Source organism: Canis lupus, chromosome 11 (genome assembly GCF_011100685.1).
Source record: "Canis lupus familiaris isolate Mischka breed German Shepherd chromosome 11, alternate assembly UU_Cfam_GSD_1.0, whole genome shotgun sequence".
NCBI classification, from domain to species: domain Eukaryota; kingdom Metazoa; phylum Chordata; class Mammalia; order Carnivora; family Canidae; genus Canis; species Canis lupus.
In genome coordinates, this window is record NC_049232.1 from 34,656,093 (window position 1) to 34,680,824 (window position 24,732).

The 24,732-nt window shown below is 36.2% G+C and overlaps 1 protein-coding gene across 9 annotated transcripts in view; it reads right to left on the minus strand.

The window, feature by feature from the left end:
* The window catches only part of NFIB (nuclear factor I B), a 241,582-nt gene that overhangs the window by 24,901 nt on the left and 191,949 nt on the right, over positions 1 to 24,732 (minus strand). For 4 of the 9 annotated variants that reach the window (XM_038552407.1, XM_038552410.1, XM_038552406.1 and 1 more), the window contains exons 7-10: positions 17,142 to 17,276; positions 12,693 to 12,877; positions 8,488 to 8,653; positions 5,319 to 5,401 (exon numbers count right to left, since the gene is read on the minus strand). In XM_038552407.1, the coding sequence (XP_038408335.1) occupies positions 5,319 to 5,401; positions 8,488 to 8,653; positions 12,693 to 12,877; positions 17,142 to 17,276 (569 nt within the window). The remainder of the gene's footprint in view (positions 1 to 5,318; positions 5,402 to 8,487; positions 8,654 to 12,692; positions 12,878 to 17,141; positions 17,277 to 24,732) is intronic. The other 5 variants (XM_038552412.1, XM_038552408.1, XM_038552413.1 and 2 more) reach the window with 3 other exon arrangements.

The following is a 24,732-nucleotide window of genomic DNA, read 5'->3' on the forward strand; positions in this document are numbered from 1 at the left end:
TGCTCTGTTTGTGTCAACACTAAAACCAAACTTCCAAATTCCTAATCCCTGGTTCTCCCCTGAGATAGTTTGCATATTGCTCCTCTTTTTCTATTCTGTCCTTCATGTGCAGCCCAAGAATATTTTAGGCTAAGATGGTTGTAATTATAACCTTCAGAATTTCCTCTACTTCCCTGATTCAACTTAGATCTTTTAAAGTAAATATATTCAGAGAAGAAAATTTTTCCCTTTGTGATTTTGTTGATTGAAATTTGAGGTTACAGTAAACATAATTTTATTTTTACATTAATTAGAATGGTTTATCTGGTTATTAGCATTTGATAACTACTCTATGTAAGTGAGTAAATAAATGAATGATAAAACAGACCAGGGGGAGGTTTGTTTAAAACTGAAGAACTAAACTGAAGAACTAGCCAAAAAGCTAGACATTTGCATAGCCGTTATTTTGACTGAAACTTCCTTTAAATGTGTTTCCTTTCCAGCTAGCATATGTGAAGAGTGACCTCTTATCCATTTACATACCTACCCAGAAGTCATGTGATAGGGTTTTACGTCAAGCTGTCAATTATGATAACAGACACAATAAGAACAGCCCAAGTGTTGATAGCCTGCTTCCTGACTTTATTGAAAAGTTTGTTGATAGTCCACTTGTGTCCTCTCAACCACTTGCCTCTAATAAAAGGCTACCTTTCGGTGGCCTCACAGTACCTAGCTTTGGCTTTGCCATTTGCGAGGACAAACTTTGTAAAGAAATTTCAATTAATATCTTAATTAAAAAAAAATTCCTACAGAGGCAAATTCTTAGGAAGGCCATTTGGTGTAACAGAATGTCCAGCGTTAATGAAAAGTATACCTCCAAATTCTAGTTTCACAATTGTTTATCAAGAGAAGTATTGAAAATATTTTGATGTGAGGTAGCCCAGTAGATGAAGTTGAAATAAAAGCATTAAGTAGTCATGCAAGAGATGTAACATGCTGAAGCTCAAGCACCAATAAAATCCATGCAATTGTGTACATAATGCAAGGACCGGAGTTGATCAGGAGATTCATTCATTAGCTCTAATAATAAGTACTATATATCATCAGGAGATTATAATTTTGAGAGATTATGAAAATAAGTCTTACATCTTAAAAACCAGAGCTTACTTGACTTTGTCATCTCCCTTTGGAAAGGCAAAAGTGACCTCCCATTTATTTTATCAAAATCTCAAATCCATATCAAAAGTTAATATGCCTTTTAATAGCTGGGTCAGATAGTAATCTTTTATTTCCAAACAAGATGCTTCTTAGCTACAAATTTTTATTTCCAACTTGCAATAGGATCTTTTTATATGTTGTACTGATGTATAATAGTAAAGATTTATTTTTTATGATAACCTTATGCTCAAGTATAAGAGTGAAAATCAAGTTAACTGGAGCCTCTTGGATCACGCAACTGTCTATGAGAGCAAAGAAAGAAGGCCTGCAATTTAACAAATTCATTGTGAGGTTGACCAGATAAGGAACTGGTCCTAATTCAAGTAAGTTGTCTCCTATTCACCATTTACACTAAAATCGGTAGACTGGATTCTAAAATAATTTGTTATTTTCTGAATAACATCCAACACTCTGCAATAGAGTTTCCATTTTCTTAGAGACAAAACTTAGGATATGTGGGTTCCTCCTTGCCTGTCACAGTGAATGTGCAGTTTGCGCACACAGTACGAGGAAATGAAAACACTGCATTTTGCTAAACTTCTGTGAGGTTAAGTCAGAGAGGAGGTCCTTGACACTTCTGAAAAAGTTCTGAATCACAGAAAGACACTGATCAGGAGAGACTACAGAGTTTAGCTTGCCAAAGCAGGACCAGGAGTTCCTCAAGCCACCACACCACCTTCCAATAGAAAAGTTAAAGAAGAATGGAGCTCCAGCTGATGTCTGCTTTTAAGAACTCCCCAAGCCAATAGTGAACGCATTAACTAAGCCAGTCATCCTGCACAGACAGTCTAGTTCCAGACCTTGAACTACACAACACATAAGACTGCGTTAGGGGCCAAAGGAAAAATTTCAAGTCCTGATCAGCCAGTATGAGCTGATTATTAGGACCAATTAGGACTGTTTTTAATGGCAAGTTATCAACTGGTTTAGGTGAATCTTTTTGAATTATTCTTCATGATTATGGGTTTTTTTTTCTTTTTTAGATTCAAAGGAGGTATCATATTTTCAGTGACCAGGTGAAATTCTTGTGTCAGAATTTCAAGTCAGTGACCAATAATAATCAGTAATAACTATTATAAGGACCATGGAGATGTATACTTACTAATAACAGCTGTATGTGTGCCAAGTTAACATAACAGCATGCACTTTTAGTATTCAAATTTGCCAATATGGATGTATTACTCTTACAAGTGGAGTATAGGGTTAATTTTAATTTTTGCCATCTCAAAAGAAGAAGGACAGTGTCCTCGTGTATTAGAAATGACTATATTGAAGGGTCTGCTTTATTGTCATCTTCTGGAAAGATTATTTATAAGATAGTCAGAATTATTCAACAATTTTAAATTTATCGTTAACCCTAATTTATGTAGGGTATATTAAAGTTCTTTTCTGAGAAAAAATAGCACTGCACAGTGCACATCAATACTTTTCATAACCTAAAAGGATAAATCTTTATAAAGCAGCCGCCAATAAACTGAAGAATGTACCTGGTGACAATATTTATTCTTAAGGGGTCATGTATATTAAAGGCTATGGGGAATGTTTAAAAGAACTCTCTCAGACTAAATCCATTGCCTTTCTAATTTTGAATTTCTCCTAGCTAATATAAAATGATTGATTACCTTTATTTCATGTACCCCTTGATTTTTCTTTTCATTCATCACTGAGTGCTTTAAACCAAATGCATTTAGAACCTGCTGTTACAAGAGTGGTCTCTTTTAAATCTTTGTAAAGTAATGAAAGGACACAGTAAATCAATCTCATTTCTGCTGTGGGAAAGCATAACCTTTACTCCACTGAAGTCACTTAAACTATTTCTGTCCCTCTGTTCCTGGATAGTTAAGCCTAAAACTTTAGCTCAGTGGTTCTTTTAAAATTTAAAGGCATAAAATAATCTTTTAACTGGAACCTTCAATAATATTCATGTATAGTATGAGATGCATGTACTTGCATCTTCTGCATGCCTCAAAAATATGGCTCAGTATAAATGTGGCACATTGAGCTTCTTCATTTCAAAAAGTAGCACTAAGTCTTCTGTTATATATAGGGCAAATTATCTGTCTGCTTGGTAAATACCAATTCTCAATAGAATTGAACATTACATTTTTAGCTGTAAAGCTTCTACAGCTTTTTTCTTCCAAGGCTCAATATGCATTGTATAGTCCATAAATATCAACCGCATTCGACCAAACAAATCTTATTTATATTGTAAGAGGTCTTCATTTGACATTGCCCACTTAACTAAGAAGTGGTGGTCTTTGATAAGAAAAGTTTGTACTTCCAGAACTCATATATATATATTTGTTTCAATTAAAATGTGCTCAGAACTCCATCTATATTAAGACTCACACTTTTCTAATGCTTGCTAAGTTTTCTTGATTTACCCTTGGACATGTGAAAGAAGTAACTTCTACATGATGAACTTTACTGATAATTTCCTGAGCCTCTAATGTTAGTCATAAGGAATAAACAAAACAAAACAAAAAATTAAAGTTGCCATAGGTTAGCACAGGGGGATGGGAAGACTACTTCTAAATACGTGGAACTGGGCATAATCTAAATGTGTTTGGGGCAAAGGTTTAAATAATGGAGGAGTGTTTCTCTGAATTAAAAATTAACTGGAAAGTAGAGATGTGTCATAAAGAGTAATGCAAACCCCATGATAAAAATATTTCTGAAAATATGTGGAATGATTTTTAAAAGAACAAGTCTCTAAAACTATAAATCTTACATATGTTTTTAAAAAACACAGTGAACATATACATTTGTCAAATAGAATCATATTATAGTAATTATAACACATTTCATATTATAGCAATTTTAGAGGTGAAAAAGTAGCATTCCAGAGAATTATGTTGATAAGCCAATGGCTGGCAAAGCCACTAATTATTATTTGGTATTTTCGTAACTGTGTACAGATGTTTTCAGTTAGTTCTCACTCTTTTGTATTGCTTTTTAAAAATCTGGCGCAACGTCAAGTATCTTGAATAAGCTATTATCTTTATGATTTTCTCTGAACTCTGCATGGGGTGACCTTTGATACATGCAGTCTGCTACCTTGGTCTACAACTGGGCAGGACTTGGGAATTTGGCACGAAGCACAGCTAAGAGAGATACAACAGGCACCAGCCAGGTGGGCAGGTCCAGAACAAAAGCAGCAGGCAGGAGTACCTGCTATGTAAAAACACAGACATAGGCATATATAGTTTATGAATGAAGAGCAAGTTTACACAGCTCCTTCTTATTCATGATGGCCTATTTTCCCCTATTTAATATCTTGCACAGTTAATTTCAAACTGCTCTGCTATCAGAACTTGAGAGCAGCAAACATATGCACCATAAAATATATTTAAATTTGAAAGCGTTTGGAATTATTTCTGTCATCCTGTAACTAGAATCGTGGGATTTCTGTATTGGTATGTTCCATGCCTTTGACTGTGGCTAATTTGTTTATAAGCCACCATTAATCCTGGCTGTATATTTTCACAGTTTGGGTAAACACTTCATTTGCATTAAATTTACAGCATTAATGAGATGTGAAATTTAAAATGCTACTTGAAACATAAATGATGTAAGAAAGCAGAACAAAAAAAAGTGTTTTATCACATCTGAAATCAGTAAACCAATTTAAACCTATTAAAACAGGAATGATGTGTCGCCCAAGATTTTAGCTTCATAACTCATCCTCTTGGACTGAAAGTCCAAAATGAGGAGTAAAACATCTGGAAAATATGAAAGAGCTCAAAAACACAAATTGTGTACTGCTTCTCCTCTGATGGGCTTTTAGATCAGTTTTCAGTTTTTGTCTTGGGAAGCTAAAGGCTAGTAAGTTCTCAATAGCCAATAAGATGGAGAAAAATATCCTGGCCAAGACTCTGTTACTCATGGATGTTATCGATACAGGCCACAGAGATGGAAAAGGTCTTGAGCCAATTTGAGAAACCCTGTTTAGAGAGGCAAGAAACAAAAGATAAATGAGAAAATATTCTGGAAAATGTAATGATCAGTTTCTTTCCCAGAAGCCCCGGGAGCCCCATTCTGAGTCCAGATCAGAGGCAGCATGGAGAGAGCACCAATGCGAAAGCGTGCTACACCGTCACACCTGGGTGAAACTTGCCCACCTGTTGCTGATGTAGGAAGGATGGGTCTCTTGGGCTTAGTCCCACATATCGATTGGCTTGAGATGTGCCTGAGGCTGTGTAGGCTGATTAAGGAAGAACAAAAACAAAGATAAAAATTGTGAACTATCAGAATGAACACCCTGTCCATGTAAAAGAAACCCAGAGAAGTGGGACTTGCAATAAAAAAAAAAGTGTCTTTATTTTTCTAGTCTTTTGTCTGAGTGAACACCAAGTGATATAAAAGAAATGGCAGTTGACCTCAAATCACCTAGTTTATCCCCCTCCCCAAAAATTTGTCCAGTAAACCACATCCCATCCTTTGGTGTGGGCATCTCACACTTACTTGCTCCAGTTATACTCTTGCAGGAGTACCGAGAACTGGCTAAACAGAAGGGTCCTTTTCCTACTTGAACTGTTTCACCAGATACTAGCTGTCTAATAATGGAATAATCAATGATGGTCTGTGATTCTAAATGTAAAAGCAGATTGAAAGTCTATTGGGAAAAAGTGAAAGCTTGTAATGAGTGGGATTTAAGCAGATGTGCTTGATGATATAGAATGAAACATGTCTTACTAAGGAGAAAAATCCAGTATTACTAACATGAAGGAGAAGCCTATATTTATTATATCATATTGAGTGAATTAGGTCAGTATTTTATTCAGTGTGAAAATGAACTTAAGTTTGATAGAGGTATTTCTGAAAAAAATTCTTTCTTTTCCATAAGCACAAAAAGTCAGTTTCTTCTTATTGGTCCAGAGAAGGAGTGATGATGGCACCTTTTAAATACTCTGCCACCAGGTGGTAAGTACATATGGTGAATATTCCTTAAGTTATTTAGTCTCACCTTAAAAGCACTTTTTGTAGAGGTGCTTTTTTGGTACACAGTGTATTTTCCAAAGAAAACCTATTCCTTATGATTTGTTTGTTTTCACAAGGAAAGAAGTTCCCAGCACTAAAGCAATCCCATTGCTCTGTGTTGGAACAAACAGAAGAACTACATTTTCACCATTCATATTATATCTATAGGTCTGAAGGAAGCTAAAACGTTTGGTTTAACACTATCAGATTACTGAGAAATCCAGACATTAATTTTTAAAAGCCTTTTTTTTCAAACAGAATATATTAATTCTGCCCTGTTTATTCAAAGGATTGCAGAACTAGATCCATGGAGGCAACTTTTTAAAACAGTGAAGATGCTCACAATTCAGCATTACTTACTCTTGAATAAAGGGCCCCTCTAAGGGCATCCATAGCAGCCAGTGGCCCCCATTCTCTAGGCCTCTGGAAAGCAATGCACAGCACAGACAGCTGGAGAAGAGCCTCAACCTTATAGAGCAAAAAGTTTGTGGTATTTTCTCTTTCCAGCCATGAGAAAGAGACTACCTTGGTCTATGTGTGTTTTCTTTAATTTTATTGACTTATCAGTTCAATGACCAATTTCTCATTATCAGTGTTGTCTTGGGAGCTGGAGCTACAAGTTTGTTTATAGGAAAAACAACTCACTGTATTTCTTTTATGCAGGAGTGGAAAATGGACTGATACAGCTGTCTTTATACAACCAAGATATTTCTTCTGAATATTTTATAACTTTACTAATCAAATCAGATGCTTTTTCTGACCAGCCTATAGGTGAGTATTAGAACAATTCATTAGCAAGCAGGCTGACAGCACTCCCATAGTGAGCTGTGATTGTTTGGGTCTGATCTTCCCCTGAAGGTCATCTATTAATGTCACTAGAAGAGTAGGTACCTGAAGTTTCTAGAACTTGGTTTAGACCATTTATGCTGGGATAGTCTTTCAAATACTTTAAATAAAAAATCTTTATTTTCTATTTGCCTTTATTTAAATTGCGGACTTTACTCAAAGATGCTAACACATCCACTTTTGAAATTTAGTGGCTATAGTGTACATAGCAAACCTTTAGAACAAAAGAGTTTTTAGTCTTCCTTGACTGGATTTCATCTATCTGTGCATTCAGGGAAGTGTTCACTAGATACTCTACCAACAGATCAGTTACAAACATTAATGATTATTGATGGGAATTATAAGCCTACAGGGACTGATTAGGCTATGGGGCCTCAAGAATTTTGAGAAAGAAATGTTGAATTCACTGTACACTCATGGTACCGTACATTCTGCTTGCAGTGTTCCTTCCCAGGTTTTCAGAAGCCACCAAAAAAAAAAAAAAAAAAAAAAAGGAAAGCATCTCTCCAAAGCCTGAGAAAGAGGAAGTCAGTGGTGTCTCTGTAATTTCACTTAGAAATTTCCAGAGCATGTCAATTTTTTTTGCTCTAGGAAAGAAAATGGAATCTTTGAATTTCAGATATATAATGCATAATTGGTGAGGAGCATGCTAATTCCTCCTGACTAGATTTTTATCCACTCCACTTTACCAGCTCCAGTTCTAGGAAGCCAGTAGTTTGGATGAAGCCAATTGAAAAACCATGTAATAATTTTTTGTGTATTTATGAGTATTCTGTGTGATGAAGCAAAGCAATCATTGGTTTATTGTATGTAAGTTCACTATGTAAGTTCACTGGCTAAATCTGACATTTAAAATGTTATGACCATGTTAAAAAGCGTAGTACCTGATGTACCATGATAAGCAAAAAAAAGAAAAGAAAAAGAAGTCGCAGACAATGAAAGTGCAGGAAGCTTACATGTGCCTAATACTCAGCTTTGGCATATTCTCATCCACATCTAACATCCTGTAACTGTTTTTTGCAATGACATACCCTACAGCACTGTAAGTGTGCAATTATCTTACAGAGGCACTGATTTAGTCTGCCTTGTGAAGGGAATTGACTCCTATAGGAATGCTCCAATAAGTAACAATGATCGATGGTCTGTCTGGGTGACACAGAAACCTCGTATACTGCGTCATGTTATTCGGTGTATTTTCAATGTATACCTTGAACAAGCAGGCATGACTTATTCTTATTAGAGCTGTTTATTCAAACAAATAAGCTTCTCCCTTTTCAAATATGATGTTGAGACTGAAATTTGATAAGAGAGAGCTTGTCACAGCCAGGCCACATACATGCCTGCTAGTTCCACATAAATGAGAAATCTCCATCTGGTCTGAAAAGTTGCCTTGTGTTCCACCTTGGATCAGATATCCAATGGTGCCTTTGATGGCCATTTCTCATTTCCTACAGAAATACTTACTGGTTGCTGTAGGTGAAGCTGCCTCACCTTCAGTGGATGTAGTGATGGGTTTAGTATCTGTCATGGTCAGGGTCACAGGTCGCACTGCACTGGGATGGGGAGAGGGTGCCAAGACAGGTGTGAAATGGCCAGGCACTTTCCCTACCACTTGACCACTGCTGTTAGGCTACAAAACAAAAACAGAATGCCGGGTGAAACAATCCAAAAGGCAGTCGTCTAGCCCAATAGCTCCGTTCAGCCCACCTGGCTGTGTGAACCCTGTGTACTTGCTGGGACTGCCACAGGCCCACACAAGTCTGAGTCATGGAGACCAATCAATGGTTAGTAGTAAAAAGAAGCAGCAGCATTTAATAGAAAGTCTTCACCTTCAAAACACTTTATATAGGTGAATTCATCTTTACAACAGCCCTGAGAGCTGGGCAAAACTGGTCCTTTGGTTCGGAAGCACAGAAGACTCAAGTGGAGACTTACATGGTGAGCCCAAGACAACAATGTAAATCTTTCCTGAGCTAGTGAGAATGTGAACCATGCCTCCTTCTCCTCTGCTCTTCGTTTTCTGCAATGAGTCAGTTCTGGCTTTCAGAACACAAATTTCACCTAATGATGCTATCACTGACACACAAAGATGACAAGGATATCCAGGAGATCAAACCCATTAAACTCAATAGTTTCCATCATTTACGGTCAAGGCTCATCCTTTGCGTTCAGAAACTCTAGCTCTCTGTGACACACAGGGACACCTGGACACACACATCAAGCAGTTTAGATTCTAGGATTTCCACTTAACTTTTGATGCTTTACTAATAGGAGCAGATAGAATGATATTTAAAGCATTTAAAATTTCAGACCCACACAATGATATACAATGATGGGCTAGGTCTGACCTTACAGCTACAAATAAAAGATTTCCAAAGTCAATTAAAATGTGCTGAAGTAAAGCAGAGGGCAATCAAATATACTTTGTTCCTTAAGTTACTCCTCCACTGCTGGGCATGGAGAGTTACACAAAACATTATTGTTGACATTTGTGGGAATCAACTGAGAAAATCCCCTGGGCAATGATAGAAAAGATATTAATATCTGAGTTTTAGACCCGGGTATGAAAATAGTATCTGTGGTAGGAGACAAAATCCTAAGGGTACACAGTTTGAAAAAAAAAAAAACTGGAATGTATTTTTCTAGACAGAGAGTGCTATTCTTGATTACACTCATGTTGAAATTCTCCACTGTTTGGTGTACATAACAATTTGCCACAAGAGTATTCCCCACAAATATTTAGCCTTTATAATCAGCACTGTTAAAGGCAAAGAATGCAATGAAGCAGCATATTTATCTAAATACCTGCACATAAATTACCAGGAGATATTTCTTTAGACAAAAATATGAACAGCTAATAACACTTAAATACTGTAACTTACAGACATGAACTAAACTTTGGTTGGGTTCCTCAGAGGCCATATTATTTATTCTATAAAGAAAATGGACTTCTTGAATATCCTGACTATTCATCATGAGTAATTTGAAGTATTTAACTTTATGTCAGGAAAATTGACCAGAGTTTCCCCCTACGGAAACCTATGAGAGAGTTATATCTTTAAACTAATTTTATTTAAAATAATCCACTGAATAGCATGACTGTCTCACTCTAATTGGTGCACCAGCAATGCAATTAATCTCCGAATTGCTGTGGGGAGGATGAGGCATCTCAGTTGCTAGACTTAACAATCAAAATCGATTCAGGGCTGGAGGATATCTGGGAAGGAATAGTGGACTACAGGTGAACAAGTGCTTATTTTTTCCCCCATTTTTAAAGCTAAAAGGTAAGTATTAAGAGTCCTCTTCTGAAATGCAAATTAATTGGTTTTGAGTTGGAGTTAAAAATCAAAGCATATATGATGTGCCCATAAAAACAATTCTGCGGTTTACTAGAAAGACGCATTTCCTTTCAAGGGGAAAAAGTAGTTTTTTCTAAAGCAGACCATCAGCTTCTGGTTATCTGAACATTGTACAAGACTGTTTTACATATCTTCCTCAAGAAAGATCTCATTATATCATTGGTGGTACATTCGGTATACTGTGTTCACCAAAATGGTTCAATAGGACCTACCTGAGAACACGGGATAGAAGAAGAATGGCAATAATGTCAAGAAAATGCTGCCACAGAATCTATTACCTCATCCATTCTGCAAGCTCTGCAAGTCTCCAATAGACATTGGAATGGAATCAACATGAGCCAACAGACATTTCTCTCATTTAAAAAGACTAAAACTGACAAAGAGGTCCCAAGCCAATACAGGCAACTTATCTGGAATTCAGGGTCAGAAGAATGGGGAGAGTTATTCCTTTTGGATCTTCTACTGATTCAAACAGACGAAGCTCTACTGTAAAAGCTTCTCTCTTAAGGCTGTTAGATGAACCTTCATACCATAGATATGTAAAGAAAGACATTTTATCTGAAGATGAAGTTGAATGGCATTAGGAAAAGATTACCCTATATAGTACATTGCTCCTATTATACAAAATCCTGAGAGGGGATTTTTTTTTTTTTAATTGAGATGAAAGTAAGATGCTTCTCTTAGAAGCTGGATCTTTACCTTAAAAATAGGGAGAAAAACAGAACAATATAGGCAGATTATCACCTAATATGCCCTCTTAACTTATAAAGAAATGGAAATATACCTAAAACAAGCACTGAATAATTAAAGAAATGCGTAACACTAAGGGCCTGATTTTAATTTGCATAATTTTTCCCCTAACAGTGCCTAATTAAGACATCAGTTAAAAAAAAAATCCAATGGAACTCTAAGATTTTCCACACTGAATTAACGTTAAGGACTTTTAATGGATGTCTTAATTAGACTTTGTTATTCATGGAAATTCTACACAAATTAAAATCAGACCTTGTGTGCACTGTTCCCAGCTGAGTCTAGCAAAATGCTCTATGGAACTGAGACTCTTGAATCCACGATCTGACAGCAAATTTTATTTCTAAACTGATACGTTAAGATCCCACTGCTTTACTTAGTAGTTCTTATTATAGTCATTAAAAGGCTATACCATTTGGACATTTTCTTCTAAAATATAAATGGTTAAACTACAAATTCACAACTCAAAAATGGTGTATTTAGTTTAGTATTATTAGTCAATAGAACTAAAAGTACAGGTAACTTTTTAAGTAACCCAAATGGTGCTGGCTATGTTGTTATTCAAAATAAAACATTCAAAAAAGACTATTTTGCTTCATTTTAACAATTATCACCAAATATGATTTTTTCAGATCTTTTCCTTGTTAATTCTAAACTAATATGTACATACTATTCACTGGCATTTTAGTAACTGAACAGCATTAATGACAATGTTTATGACAATCTCTCAGAGCATTTAAAGGTATGATAAGGAGTGGACAGGAATCTTGAAGCTGAAGCAGCAATGCCAAATACCAGACCTTAAGATCAGAACTACATTACAGATTCTGGATATTATAATTTGTGCCAGCTTTGGCACAAAGACTATCTATATGACAACGATTTTCCTCTTATATGAATCCCTATGAAGTGACCTCTCCATAGAAGAAGCCACATGTTTAAGGAGTGAGAAAGGTACATGAGTCACTATATTTACACAATAAAAGTCCCTAAAACCACTACACAATGTTTAAAAAGAGAGAGAGAAAGAAAGAAAAAAAGAAAGACACTTCTGGTAATGTCACTCATTATTAAATGTAGTCATGTCTGTGCAAAGAATAGTCAAGTAGTCATCAAACACTGAAAATGTTTACATTACCAAAGCTTATTTTAATACCTACTAGTTGGTCTAAAAATACAACTGTAAGTTCTTTTGTGTGTGTTTATTTTAGCGCATACCTTGCTCCTATGTTAAACCAGGTATTTCAGAGGTGTGAACTCCAGCTCAGAGCTTTTTTTTGTCAATGTACTTTCTGCATAGACTTTCTTTTCAATCAATAAAAATTCAAAAGCATCAAAACAGACATCCTCACAAATGCGCCCCTTTGGGGCAATACATTTCCTACCTGTCATTCAGCTACCTTTAAATAAAAACTTATTGAGTCACCAAGAAACTTCCTGAAGATGGATTTCAAAAGCTTGAGGTTTTGCCAGACATACTGTCTGAATGAGCTTCGTGTTCTAGAGTCAGACCTGTCCATCTCCCTTAGGCTCTAATCTTATTTTCTCTCTTGTTTTTACCTGGCTGGTTTGCGGACTGGATGGGTCATAAGAAGGTACATAGTTCTTCAGAGTATCCTGAGGATTCAGGTGGGGAGGATATCTGATTGTTGGATGAGAAAAGTAGCTCGACGGGGCTGGAGGAAGAATAGCTTGTGTTGGAAATGGCAGCGGTGAGGGTGGAGGTGGAGTTCGAGTCGAGATGACTGCACAGGACAGAAAAGGGGAGAATGACATCAGGTGTGGAGCCCACTGCTCCGTCCCGCCCCCTAGAGCCACATGAGGCTGTCACCCTGACAGCTCCTCACTGCTTCCCTGTGACCTGCCCCTATTTTCCCGCAGCACTCTATTGTCCACGCTGGCAGTGAGAACACACAGACCTAACCCCACTCTGGGGAACTAATGATCTGGTTTTCTAGATCCATGAATGCTGAGACAAAGGAAGTTTCTCTTTTATAGGTTAAGCCAATATTTCATAAAACATTTCTTTAAGCAGAGTTATTTCCCATCAGAATACAATCTTTGATCAGAAAGTCTTTGTGTCTTAAGTCCAGACCAACTTGCACATTAATTAAAGGGCAGGGGCACCCACAGATGCTCTGCCGAAATTCAAAACAGAAGCATAGTCCAATTTTAAATAAATATTTTCCCTATACATCCTAGCGGGTGGTTGGTTAAAAGGGAAGCCAATAACTAGTATACAATAATGTGCTGAATAATTACCTGATCTTTGTATAAATGCTCATGAACATTTGAACACAGCGCCTGGGAACTCTTTTTCCTAATGAAAATGTTCCTTTCCAAAACCAAAAGAGCTCTATTCTGTAACTATTTTTCTTCTACTCTAACTTTTATTACACGTAGCTTAAAAGATGTTGTTAAGATAAGATCAAGAATAAAACCCACAGAAATGTGAATTTAAACTTTCATATAGGCATATTAACTTACCAATAAATCACAAAGGGAAATTATATATAAAACATATGCGATGTAGACAATGTTTAATTGTATTGTAATTTTTCAACATCAGTATGACCATAATTTATTGTTTAGTTTTTGAAATATAATTCTTAAGTTTGAAAAATGGGGAAAGAATATAATTGCACAATCATTATCTCTATAATGTTGAGGAAAATAACCACACTAAGTACAATTTAAGAGTACCAAAGAGTATATGTAGAAGTGAAGATTAAATGTCTATTTCCATTTAATATTTTGATCCAAATCATAGGAAATTACATATGATAAATGTTTAGTGTTTTATGAGACAACTTAGCAAACAATATGCAAAATAAATTCTTTCCATGACATATTAATGAAAATGATCTGGACTAACTTATCTCCAACTTTGTAATTATATATATATATATATATATATATATATATATATATATATATATGCTTTTAAAGGGATATTATTTATCTTCTCCAAAGAAAGCTTTCTTCAGAAAATATGAGAAATTAAGAATGTGTATCAGCAAAGAATCATAAATTCAATTTTATGGTCACAAGTTGCTTCCTGAATGTCCGGGCCACTCGGAATCCTCTGGATTGTTGTTACAATGCAGATTCCAAGGCCTAACCACAGACCTACTGGCTGAGACCCTCCAGGGGTAAGGCACCAGAAAGTACAATTTAAAGAAGTGCCTCATGTAATCTTTCCACACTGAAGTACGCAAATCCTCCAACAAAGGGACGCATTTCAGAGAACAAATATTTCTTTAAATGAAACTCCTTTTTGACATACTACTCTGTTGAAGAAGAACATACATCTGGAAGTATAATTTAAGGAAATGCAAACACCCAAGTTAAATCTTTTTTACTTGGTGTTGAAGTACACTTAATCTCAGCTCAATTTAACCATGGTCTTCACCTGCATCTGTGCACAAACCCTTGACCATGGTCTTCACCCGCATCTGTGCACAAGCCCTTGAAAGATACATATGCAGTTCCATCTTGGGCCCCCTGGGCTTTGAGATCAAGGTGGCACCAGTAGTTTCAGAGACATCTTTGTTCAATGGAACTGGCACATATCAAATCAGGCCTCAGGCTCTAGGCTACCTTGTACTGTGCTCACAGAAGCTGTAGCTGGCCTGATATAAGCTAAGAAGAATGTAATATTTCAACTGAAAGTAAAAATGGCTACCTTGTATCAATAAAATTCATTCTAGTCATCAGAAAAAGGAGAAGCAAAATACAAGGCAGAAAACTTTTCCCTTGTTCATGAAAGAATTCACACATGCATACATGTATGTATGTGTATTTCCTGCCTACATTATTGCAAAGCCTTCTTCATTGTCTTTCCTCCAGTCTCACTCCTTCCAAAATAGCCTTTATAGTCTTATATGAATGAATTTTGTAAAATAGCATCTCAAGGATGTAACTTTGTTGCTAAAAATCTTTCCATGGCTCCCTACCACTTCCAGAATGAAAGCCCAACAACTTCACAGGTTTGTACAGTCCTCAAGTGCTGTAGGAAACCCTCCCTGGCTCACTTCTTGGGCTTTATATCTGGCCACTCTCTTTCCAGGCCACATTGAGATATTTGTGGATCCCTAGATACAAGGCAGTTCCTTGCCACAGTGACCTCTCTGACACAGATACAGGCTGTTCACTTTGTCTGGAACAACCTTCCTCTTGGCTTTTTCTTCTTTCTTGTGGCAAATTCACTCTTTAAATTTTAAGAACACATCTCTTCCAGGCATCTAATCCTTTTCCAAGTGTCTGCTCCTGTTCAGATTTCATGCCTAGATGATGTGGTACTCTTGTCTCCATGCTGTCACATTAGCTCTTTACAGACAGAAACTGTCTCTCAGGACCAAGGTGCCATGCCTACCATAGGCCCTAATACATTACATACTGAGTAAATATCTGGTGAAGGACCAAGGTGGAAGGCTTATCTAGGTTTTTCATGGTTTATTCTATAAAAGTGTACTATTTAATTTTTTCCAAATGTCAGAGATAAGAATATTTTGTCATAATAAATTAATGATTTGATTGCTAAGTTAATTTTGCTAAAATAGTCAACATTACAGATCTGTGAAATAATTACAGATTTTTTTGACGTATCTTAGCAGTACAAACAATATAAATGTAAGAATTTTATAACACATTGATTTATATATTATTTTCTTAATTAAATAATTTTCTTGGTAGTAGCAATAAGGGCCATGCATTTTTTTTTACTATAACATACACTTAGAGACCAAAGCTAAGAATTTTTTTTATAACTGAAGTTATATCCTTTGAATAAAGGTTTAAAAGCCAGATTCAATTTGTTTGAAAAATCAGAAATTGCCTATCTATTAATTTAAAGCAGTAGGAGTATCGGTACAAACATATTTATATACAAAACTTCTGGGGCGCCTGGGTGGCTCAGTGGTTGAATGTCTGCCTTCAGCTCAGGTCATGGTCCAGTGGTCCTGGGATTGAGTCCCGGATCGTGCTCCCACAGGGATCCTGCTTCTCCCTCTGCCTATGTCTCTACCTCTCTCTCTGCCTCTCATGAATAAATAAAATCATAAAAAAACAAAAAACAACTTTATCCACCAAAAATTCAGTATACTCCTTTTTAGGGCTCAAGAGTAACAGGTAGAAAGTATAAAGTATTGCTTATTATTATATCTCACTTTTAATTTTTTAAAAAGATTTTATCAATTTATTTATGAGAGACAGAGAGAGAGGCAGAGACACAGGTAGAGGGAGAAGCAGGCTCACTGCAAGGAGCCTGATACAGGACTCGATCCCGGGATCCCAGGATCATGTCCTGAGCTGAAGGCAGATGCTCAACTGCTGAGCCACCCAGGCATCTCTCACTTTTAATTTTTGAAAGAGGATTTAGTTTAGTTGTTCTTTAAAGTATAAATGTGAAATACTGTATTCTTTTTCCTACATAAATTATTAGACATAGTATCAAGTGTACTAGCTCACAGAAAAAATTTATTTGTGCACATAAAAAATGCCAAAGAACCTCTTTTATTTTTCTGATTAATTTCACTCCTAAATAAGTAATTAAATATTGATTTTTGCATAGAAAATAACATCTGTGGAAATAGTGCCTGTATATCTTAATGCCTCTGGAAATACTCCAAACTTAGCAACATATTTGAAATTCCATCTTTCTTTAGTCAAATAACATAGAATGCGGACCAATCCTGAAGCTATAGTTAAAGATAACCATGTACCCCTACTTCTTCTAATTTCTTGTGATTGTAATATTTTCAATAATGGCAATTAAAAATACATTCATGAATGTTATTCAATTGAATGCTTTGGAAATCTTTTCTCATATTGATAAGAAAAAAATATTTTTTTTTTTTTAAGAAAAAAGTATTTGATTGGATCATGACCCTCCCTCTTTTGGTTGAGAAAATATGGCCACCCAGCTGTAATTATAACTCTTGCTCCATCCCTGAGAGTGAGCTCTGAAAACAAGAGATAAGCTTCTCCTCTATGCTTGAAACTCCTCACCACTGTGTGCAACTCCAGGTATTCCGGGATGATGGTGCTGGGGGAAAGTGCTCAATCTTGGGGAAGAATCTTGTGGCGATGTAGAGCTGAACAGTGGCTTTTCAGGCTTCTTCATAGTAGTCGGAGAAGACATATCTGAAAAGGAAGATGGAAAAACCCAAACGTTATGACCTCCTTTAGCTACAAAGTTCATGTTAATATAAGAAGAGATCTCATTTTCTAACATTTCATTATTTCTGTACTTCGGCTCTCTACAAAATATGTATGGAGGGTCAAATGTCTAGTAATGTTGGAGATTTGAAATATCTGTCAGAAACAATCTCCACTGAAGTTAACCCAAGGCTTTATTAAAATTATCATCAGAATTATTTCTCCTACTAAATAAATCTTGAACTTTTGAAAAGCTAAGTATCATGTTTCCCTTGGCGCCTTGGTTCACATTAAGGTCTTTTTTACCTCAGCATTTCATTCTTAGATTTATACGATTCTGGGGTTTGTCTTTTGACCTGCTGACTACACTGTGGAAAAAAACAGAAGAAAACCTGGTGCAAATGTGAAAAACAACCTTTGGGTATGCTGGTAAGTCTATCATTGATTTAACATCTTCTGTGGAAAACTCATTACTTGTTTTACAAAAAGTACATTCCTTAATTTGCTCATTCTGCAAATATTTATTGGCCTCCTTTATCTGCCAGGTAAAGTGAAGATGTTATGAAAAATACAAAGTAACTGCTGTAGGGATACTCACTGTCAGTGAAGAGGAGAATGATAAGAAGAAAATGGCTGTCAACCGCTGAGAGGGAGAAAGTGTGTTGAGAGCTGAGGTGTTGTGTTTGCTGCTACATCTCCAGCCTCACTGCACAAGGACGGTGACCACTTTAGCCTTCCCAGGTTAAGGAAGATGCCTCAGTGGCACCGTGTTTAAAATGTGGATGAGGATGATACTCCCAGACAGAGGAAATGTTCAGAGGAAGGGAGGCAATAACATCAGCAAGTAGTACAAGTAGTGTATGGCATAGCTGGCAGGACCCACACAATAAGGGGCCATGGACTTTGTGTATAGATATCTGAATGCTTGCCTTGATGGGGAAGTGCTACTGATGAGCAAAATATGATCACACATTAACAGTTTAAAGCTATCCTTCCCGAAACTACATGGAGGATGGATTAGGCAAATGGAGACAGCAATCACAGGGACCCCTTAAGATGACAGATTTATTAATATACTCCCTCCATAAATATTTACTGAAGGCTTAATTTATGCCAGACACTGCACCAGTTGCTGGAGACACAATGGTTAACTAGATTAGATTAAGTTTCTGCCTCTACAAAACTTAAAAACTAGGGAGGGAGGGCATACATACAAGTTAAAAGGTAATTATAAAACAGTGTGAAAATTGCTATGGTAGATAGCACTACCACAATTATTAATTCATAGCCAATCTTATTTCACCTTTATGCCATCTACACTCCCTCCTGTTTCACTCTGAAGCAAACTGCAGACAGCACATAATTTCACTTATAAAATGTTTCAATTTGTATCTCTAAGAGAAAAAACTTTTTATTTTTAGAAACCTAAAACTTTAGCATATTAAATATATATACATGCATATACATACATAATGTTCATTTTTTAACTTAACAAGAGAAAAAAACCTCACAGTGCTATTTAAAAAATTTTTATGGTGCTATTAATGTAAGAAACTGGTGATCATTATGATTTGCCATTTGAAAAATCACATAAGCACTGGTAAAAGCATCCAATGAAATTAAATATGTGTTTTCAGTACACTGGCACTTAAAGAATGGAATTGTAACTGTTAAAACAGTAGATATCACAGTGTACAAAAAATGACAGGTGTATTTGTAGCTATAATTTGTGATTAACTGGCTTTCTCACTAACCTATCAGAACTTTGATGCGTGGGTGAGCCATTTCCTTATATCTTTCACAAAAAGAAAAAAAAGAAGAAAAGAAATTGCTAATGAAACCATGGCAATTAATGCTGCTACAAAAAAGAAAGAGGAAAACTGTTGAGACTATTTAAAAACATACAAAACAAAGTTCCTTTCGGCTAAGGTCCCTTAAAAATGCCAAAAATAATACTTAATTTCACTTAAAAGCTACATGATTTGAAAAGGTAATACTACAAATAGAAGTTTTGGCCTGCTAGAAGCTAATCACAGACATATATAGGTCTTCAGGAGAGGAAAGAACCTTTATTTCATCCCTCACTTTGCAGATAATGTAGTAAGTTTTTATTCCAAATTTTTAATTTGAAATTAACTATTTGAAAAAGAAATCTATTGACACTCTCATGCTTTACCTGTGGTTAAATATAGATCTCAAATAAAATTAACCAGTGTAATAAGTTTCTAAAGACTCCACATCTAGGACTACCTGAGTGGCTCAGCTGGTCAAGCAACCTACTCATGGTTTGGGCTCAGGTCATGATCTCAGGGTCATAAGATCAAGTCCCTCACTGGGCTCCACACTCATCAGGGAGTCTGCTTAGAGATTCTCACCCTCTCCTCTCACTTGCACACTCTCACTCTCACTCTCTCTTTCTCTCAAATAAATAATCTTTGAAAAAAAGAGAAGACTCCAGATATAAGCAATAGAGCCTTTACTATACATTACTGAAAAATAATGAAATATGCCAGAGCTTGGGCAACAGAATGAATATTATTATAGTTCTGTCATTTCTGGGGACGCTCAATCAAGGCTATTGCAAGTACTGTACTGTTTCCAAATTTTCATTAAATGTAGCTGAATTCACCTGAGTAATTTTCTGTAAAGAGCACATAAATCAAGGGTGTTTGTCAGAAGTTCAAGAAGATGGGTGATTACGTAATTTTTGGGAAATGAAGCCTTTGCATTTTCTTACTCAAAATAATACACTTGGCTTTCCTGGGTAATTATTACAAGTCGATTTATTGTTCAGGTTCTCTTTAGGCATGTACTGAATAATAATGGTACCTTCATGTTCAGAACACACAAAGGAATTACCGAGGCCAACAGGGCAGACAAATTAAAATTCACTCTTCAAGTTGTAAAAGGGACCACAAATTGTCTTCTCCTCAAACAATCAAGTGAACTTATAAAAGCAAAAGTAAGAATGAGAAGGTCTACTGTTTATACTGACACTACTTCTTTTAAAAAGATAAAGAATGATAATATGGAAAGTGAGCTTAATCACCACTGTCTTCCCACTAGATGAAATTATCTTTGAACCCATTAATCAATAAAGATACACTGGTACCCTGCTTGTGCAAGGCATATGCTAAGTGTTTGGGGGACACAAAACGACCCACTACCCACCACGGCCACAGGAAAAAAACTCACTGCAATAGAGAAAGAATAAAAATAAAATCTCAATTATCTGGGAGAAGTAAGGGTAGAGTTTCTAGCTATTACATTTTAATCATGAATCAAACTTGTATTGTTTTGATTTTAATTTTATTTTGAATGTCTGCAGTCTAGTAGACCTCATGCCAAACTGAAAAATGATACTGCTTCTATTTTTAATGCATGTCTAGGCTACAAAAATAAAAAAAAATGTTTGAGGAATGAATATATAGGAGAGATGGTTTTAAGTGACCTTTCTCTGGAGAAAAACAAATGTCATGCTTTTCACAGTGTATTGTCCCTCAAGCTAGAAGAATAATACATAAAAAGATTGAGCTGAAAATAAGTTGAATAATAATAAAGCTGAATAATATATAAATATATAAAAAGTTGAATAATAATACATACATAATAATGCATACGTTGAATAATAGATGAAATAAAGAAGTTGGCGAGAGAAGCAAGATGATAAGAAAAGGATTATGTGGTGTTTCTTGTGGTGGGAAGGAGGCAGGAATTGCTGGTGGTCCATGAGAAAGAAGCAAAGGCCAATGAGGGGTTGCTGTCAAAGACACCTAATTGGATTTGGAAAGTAACAATTTATAAATGAACTGATCTCAAGAAGGAAATGCTTTCCAAAAGTATATTTTTTGTTCCGTTTCTTGTAGCTTCTACTAAGCCCTTTTCACTAGTACCTGGTTAAATGAAAAACTGCCTGTCCAGTCTCCTTCCAAGCCTTCCTCCTCATAGTTCATTGCAAAACCAGTAGTTGAAATCATCTCCTTCTGATAATATCTTCCTCAATTTAAGATCTATGATGGTATCACATTTTTCTGTAAGTTTTTCCTTACCATTCCATTTTGCTTAAATTTTAGCTAAACTCATTTACTTATGGCCTCCTGGAGGAGGAAACCAGGAGGAATGTACTTTTAATTTTTAACTCTGTCTTTCTCCACTGATGATATTCCCTTGGGCTAGAGTATGATGTTTTTCTCCCCTCTTATTCCAGCTATATAACATTATTTTATCCATTGAACTATCTTGATTTATTTTCTCTCCAAGCAACAACTCCTGGGACTGTGGAGGTATAGATTTCCTTAATGATCTTCTGTTTGTGTCTGATATCATCTGAAGGATTTATTATTATGATTATGATTATTATGATTATTATGATTATTATGATTATTTTGTACTTGTTCTATCCTTTGTGTGTGTGTGTGTGTGTGTGTGTGTGTGTGTATGCTTGACTTGAGGGTCAAAAGACATACGGAGGCTGGAAGAACATGCTCAGGGAGAGAATTTTTAAAAAAATCTAGCACTGAAAGACAGTAGAAGAGGTAGAGCAGATACTGCATCTAGGCAGTTTATCCTAGAATTGCGTGCATACGAAAGAAGCTGTATGGTGGACTGGTAACTAGTACATAAGTAAGTAAAATAACCAGTCCATATATCGGAAAATGCATGGTTGCATGAGCAGATCTCATCAAATGAGAAGTAACTGTATGTAAGGCAAAAAGAGAAAACAAAATTAGTCACTCAGTTTCTAATAAGTGTGAGAAGCTAGGACAAGGCCTCAAGTTCAAGATGTTAAATAAGACCACCTGCTCCCTGACTTGGCAATTCTTATAGTTCAGCAGAAAGGACAGATATTACAAATACAAATACAAAAATTCACTAATTGCAATTGTGATATCAGATTATACAGAAGATTCTACTTAATGACAGAAATCAACAAAGCTAATTTAAAAAAAAGGAAGATTCACATTGATGGTGTTATTCTTCAGTGTCTATACCCATGTTTGGATTTATAATTGGACAATTAGCTATGGCTTTAGCAACCAAGTTGTGAAGTCAAATACATCATAAAAGATTACTAGGTAGGAAAAAGTTCCACCCATATAAGTTGGTTCACTTAGATTTAAACATAGCTTTAAATAAGTATTTTGCAAATCAAGTCATCCCATGATTTTTACTAGCAAAAGTATAAATTTTTTTGGCACTGGGACATACATACATCCTAAGCCCTGATGTGTCATTCATTTCACAGCATCACTTCAAAGAGATAAAGGCTTAAGCAAATAAAGAGTTAGATCAACTCATCTCCCAACAAGGTAATTTCATCTACAAAGGAAGAGTGTTGCTGTGAAACACAGCGTATGCACTCGACTCATCAGCAGCTTGCACAAATGGCGCTCCAGATGTATATCTGTTCAAGTCAGCCCAAGGCAACAATTTTGATCAATTCTAATGTGATAAAATGCTGCAGGGAAAGTGTGCAGAAACGTGTTTACGTCAGCCCTTAATTAAACTGTTGTTCACTTCCAAAGAACCTTAGGAAACACTAATGAGACATGAGTTTTGGCAATTTCTTCATCAAAGCAAAGACCCCTTCCTCAGTCTGTAGCAGCCTGTCATCCAAGTTGCTCCCGGGATAAATGTCACATGGCACTCCAATCAGTTAGCCACCTGTTAGTAGAACTTCACTGAAGTCAACTAGTGATCTAGGGCAAGCTCAAACAGCCACCTTAACACCTGTCTGTCTGGGACACCTGCTCCTTTTTTACATATAGTAGAGCAATATGTTAACTTTTCCAATATGCTTGGATAGATTAAGGTTACAAATTGAATTTCTATCACCTACATAAAAAACACATTATTTTCTTAAAAAAAAATCTATTCTTCTTCCCTATAATGACACTTACAGTTTACAACTATTTCAAATCAATTATGTAAAAGCATAAAAGTGTTCTAGATGCTATTAATTTCAGCATGATATAACATTAAAATATATTAACTGTGTCATTCCTATAATTTGGAAAAACATAGTTCTATCTAGTTAACAAAGAAACAGTCTCAAAATATTTTAACAGTGCAATCCTTTTCCATATTCCTAAGTCGTCTTTCTTATTTATGCACCATGCTTGGAAACAAGTCCAAATGAACCCTCTAGGTTCAAGTCATCATTTGCTGGCATCCAGTATTTGGTTTCCAGTATTTAAGTTAAGATATGTTTTATTATGAATTGCTTAAGGAGCTACCATCATTGTTAAAAATGTCTTCTTTATTTTTTATATTATCAAGCTGCTGAACAGATGTTACAGGATTTTTTTTTTTAAGATTGTATTTATTTGAGAGAGAGCGAGCATGAGCAGGGAGGAGGGGCAGAGGGAGAAGCTCACTCTCCACTGAGCAGGGAGCCCGATGTGGGGTTCCATCCCAGAACCATGGGATCATAACCTGAGCTGAAGGCATATGCTTAACACCATCTGAGCTGCCGTTTTTTGTCTTTTTTTTTTGGTTTTTTTTGTTTTGTTTTTTCAGAAGAAAACTCAAGGTGCAATGAAAACTGCAATAGGGAGGCCTCTGTTACTCCTGACCCTTTGGGATGAGTGTGACAGAGACCAAACAAGTAAAGTGCATAAGTGGTACAACTTGGTTTTGATAGTTCCGTGACTCAGGTTTGACAAGATTATGTTATACTGACAACTCTTGCCAAGGCAATACCTCTCATAGCTTTCTAGGCTTCCTTATTTTTTTTTAAACTTTCATGTATTTTTTCCCCCTAGTTTTAGAAATTTACAAAAACCCTAGACATAGGAAATCTCAGAGCGGGAGACCACATTCATGGTGGGATAAGGCAAGGGTGGTCAACACATCCCTCACTCTGCTGAACCTCTGTCAAGCAATACAAAACACGGAGAGTGGAAAATGAACTTCAGCTCAACGGGAATCTCTGCAGTCCATTAATGTGCCGCGGTGGCAGCTGGAAGACAACATGAGAAACAACAATCTGCATAAAATAATAACGCTGGTTTGTAATAAATGAGAGGCCACCACATCTAGGGTGTGGGACGAGTTCAGGAGCTAGAAATCTGATACTTTTATGTCAGGCCATAAATCCAGAGTCAGTCCTGAAAGAAGGAAACAGCTTGGGCTCGGTGCCCAGAAGACAAGGAGAAGGCAAGGAACACAACTCTGCCAACTGAGTGCTCACAGAAACCAAGGATTCTCTTCCTCTGTTCTGGCCTGGGGGTAAATCAGGAGTAGGAGAAGGAAGTTTAAAGGTTATTTATAACCATATAAACGTTATGTAAAATACTGCAATTATCAAGCCTAGGACAGTCCAGCCCTAAGCTTTGATGTATTTATTTCGATTGTTTTCCTGTGGGGAACCAAGGGGATCTGTGCCTTACCAAGTTCTACCCATAGATAAAGGAGTGATGGCTGGGAAGTGCCCTGAGGG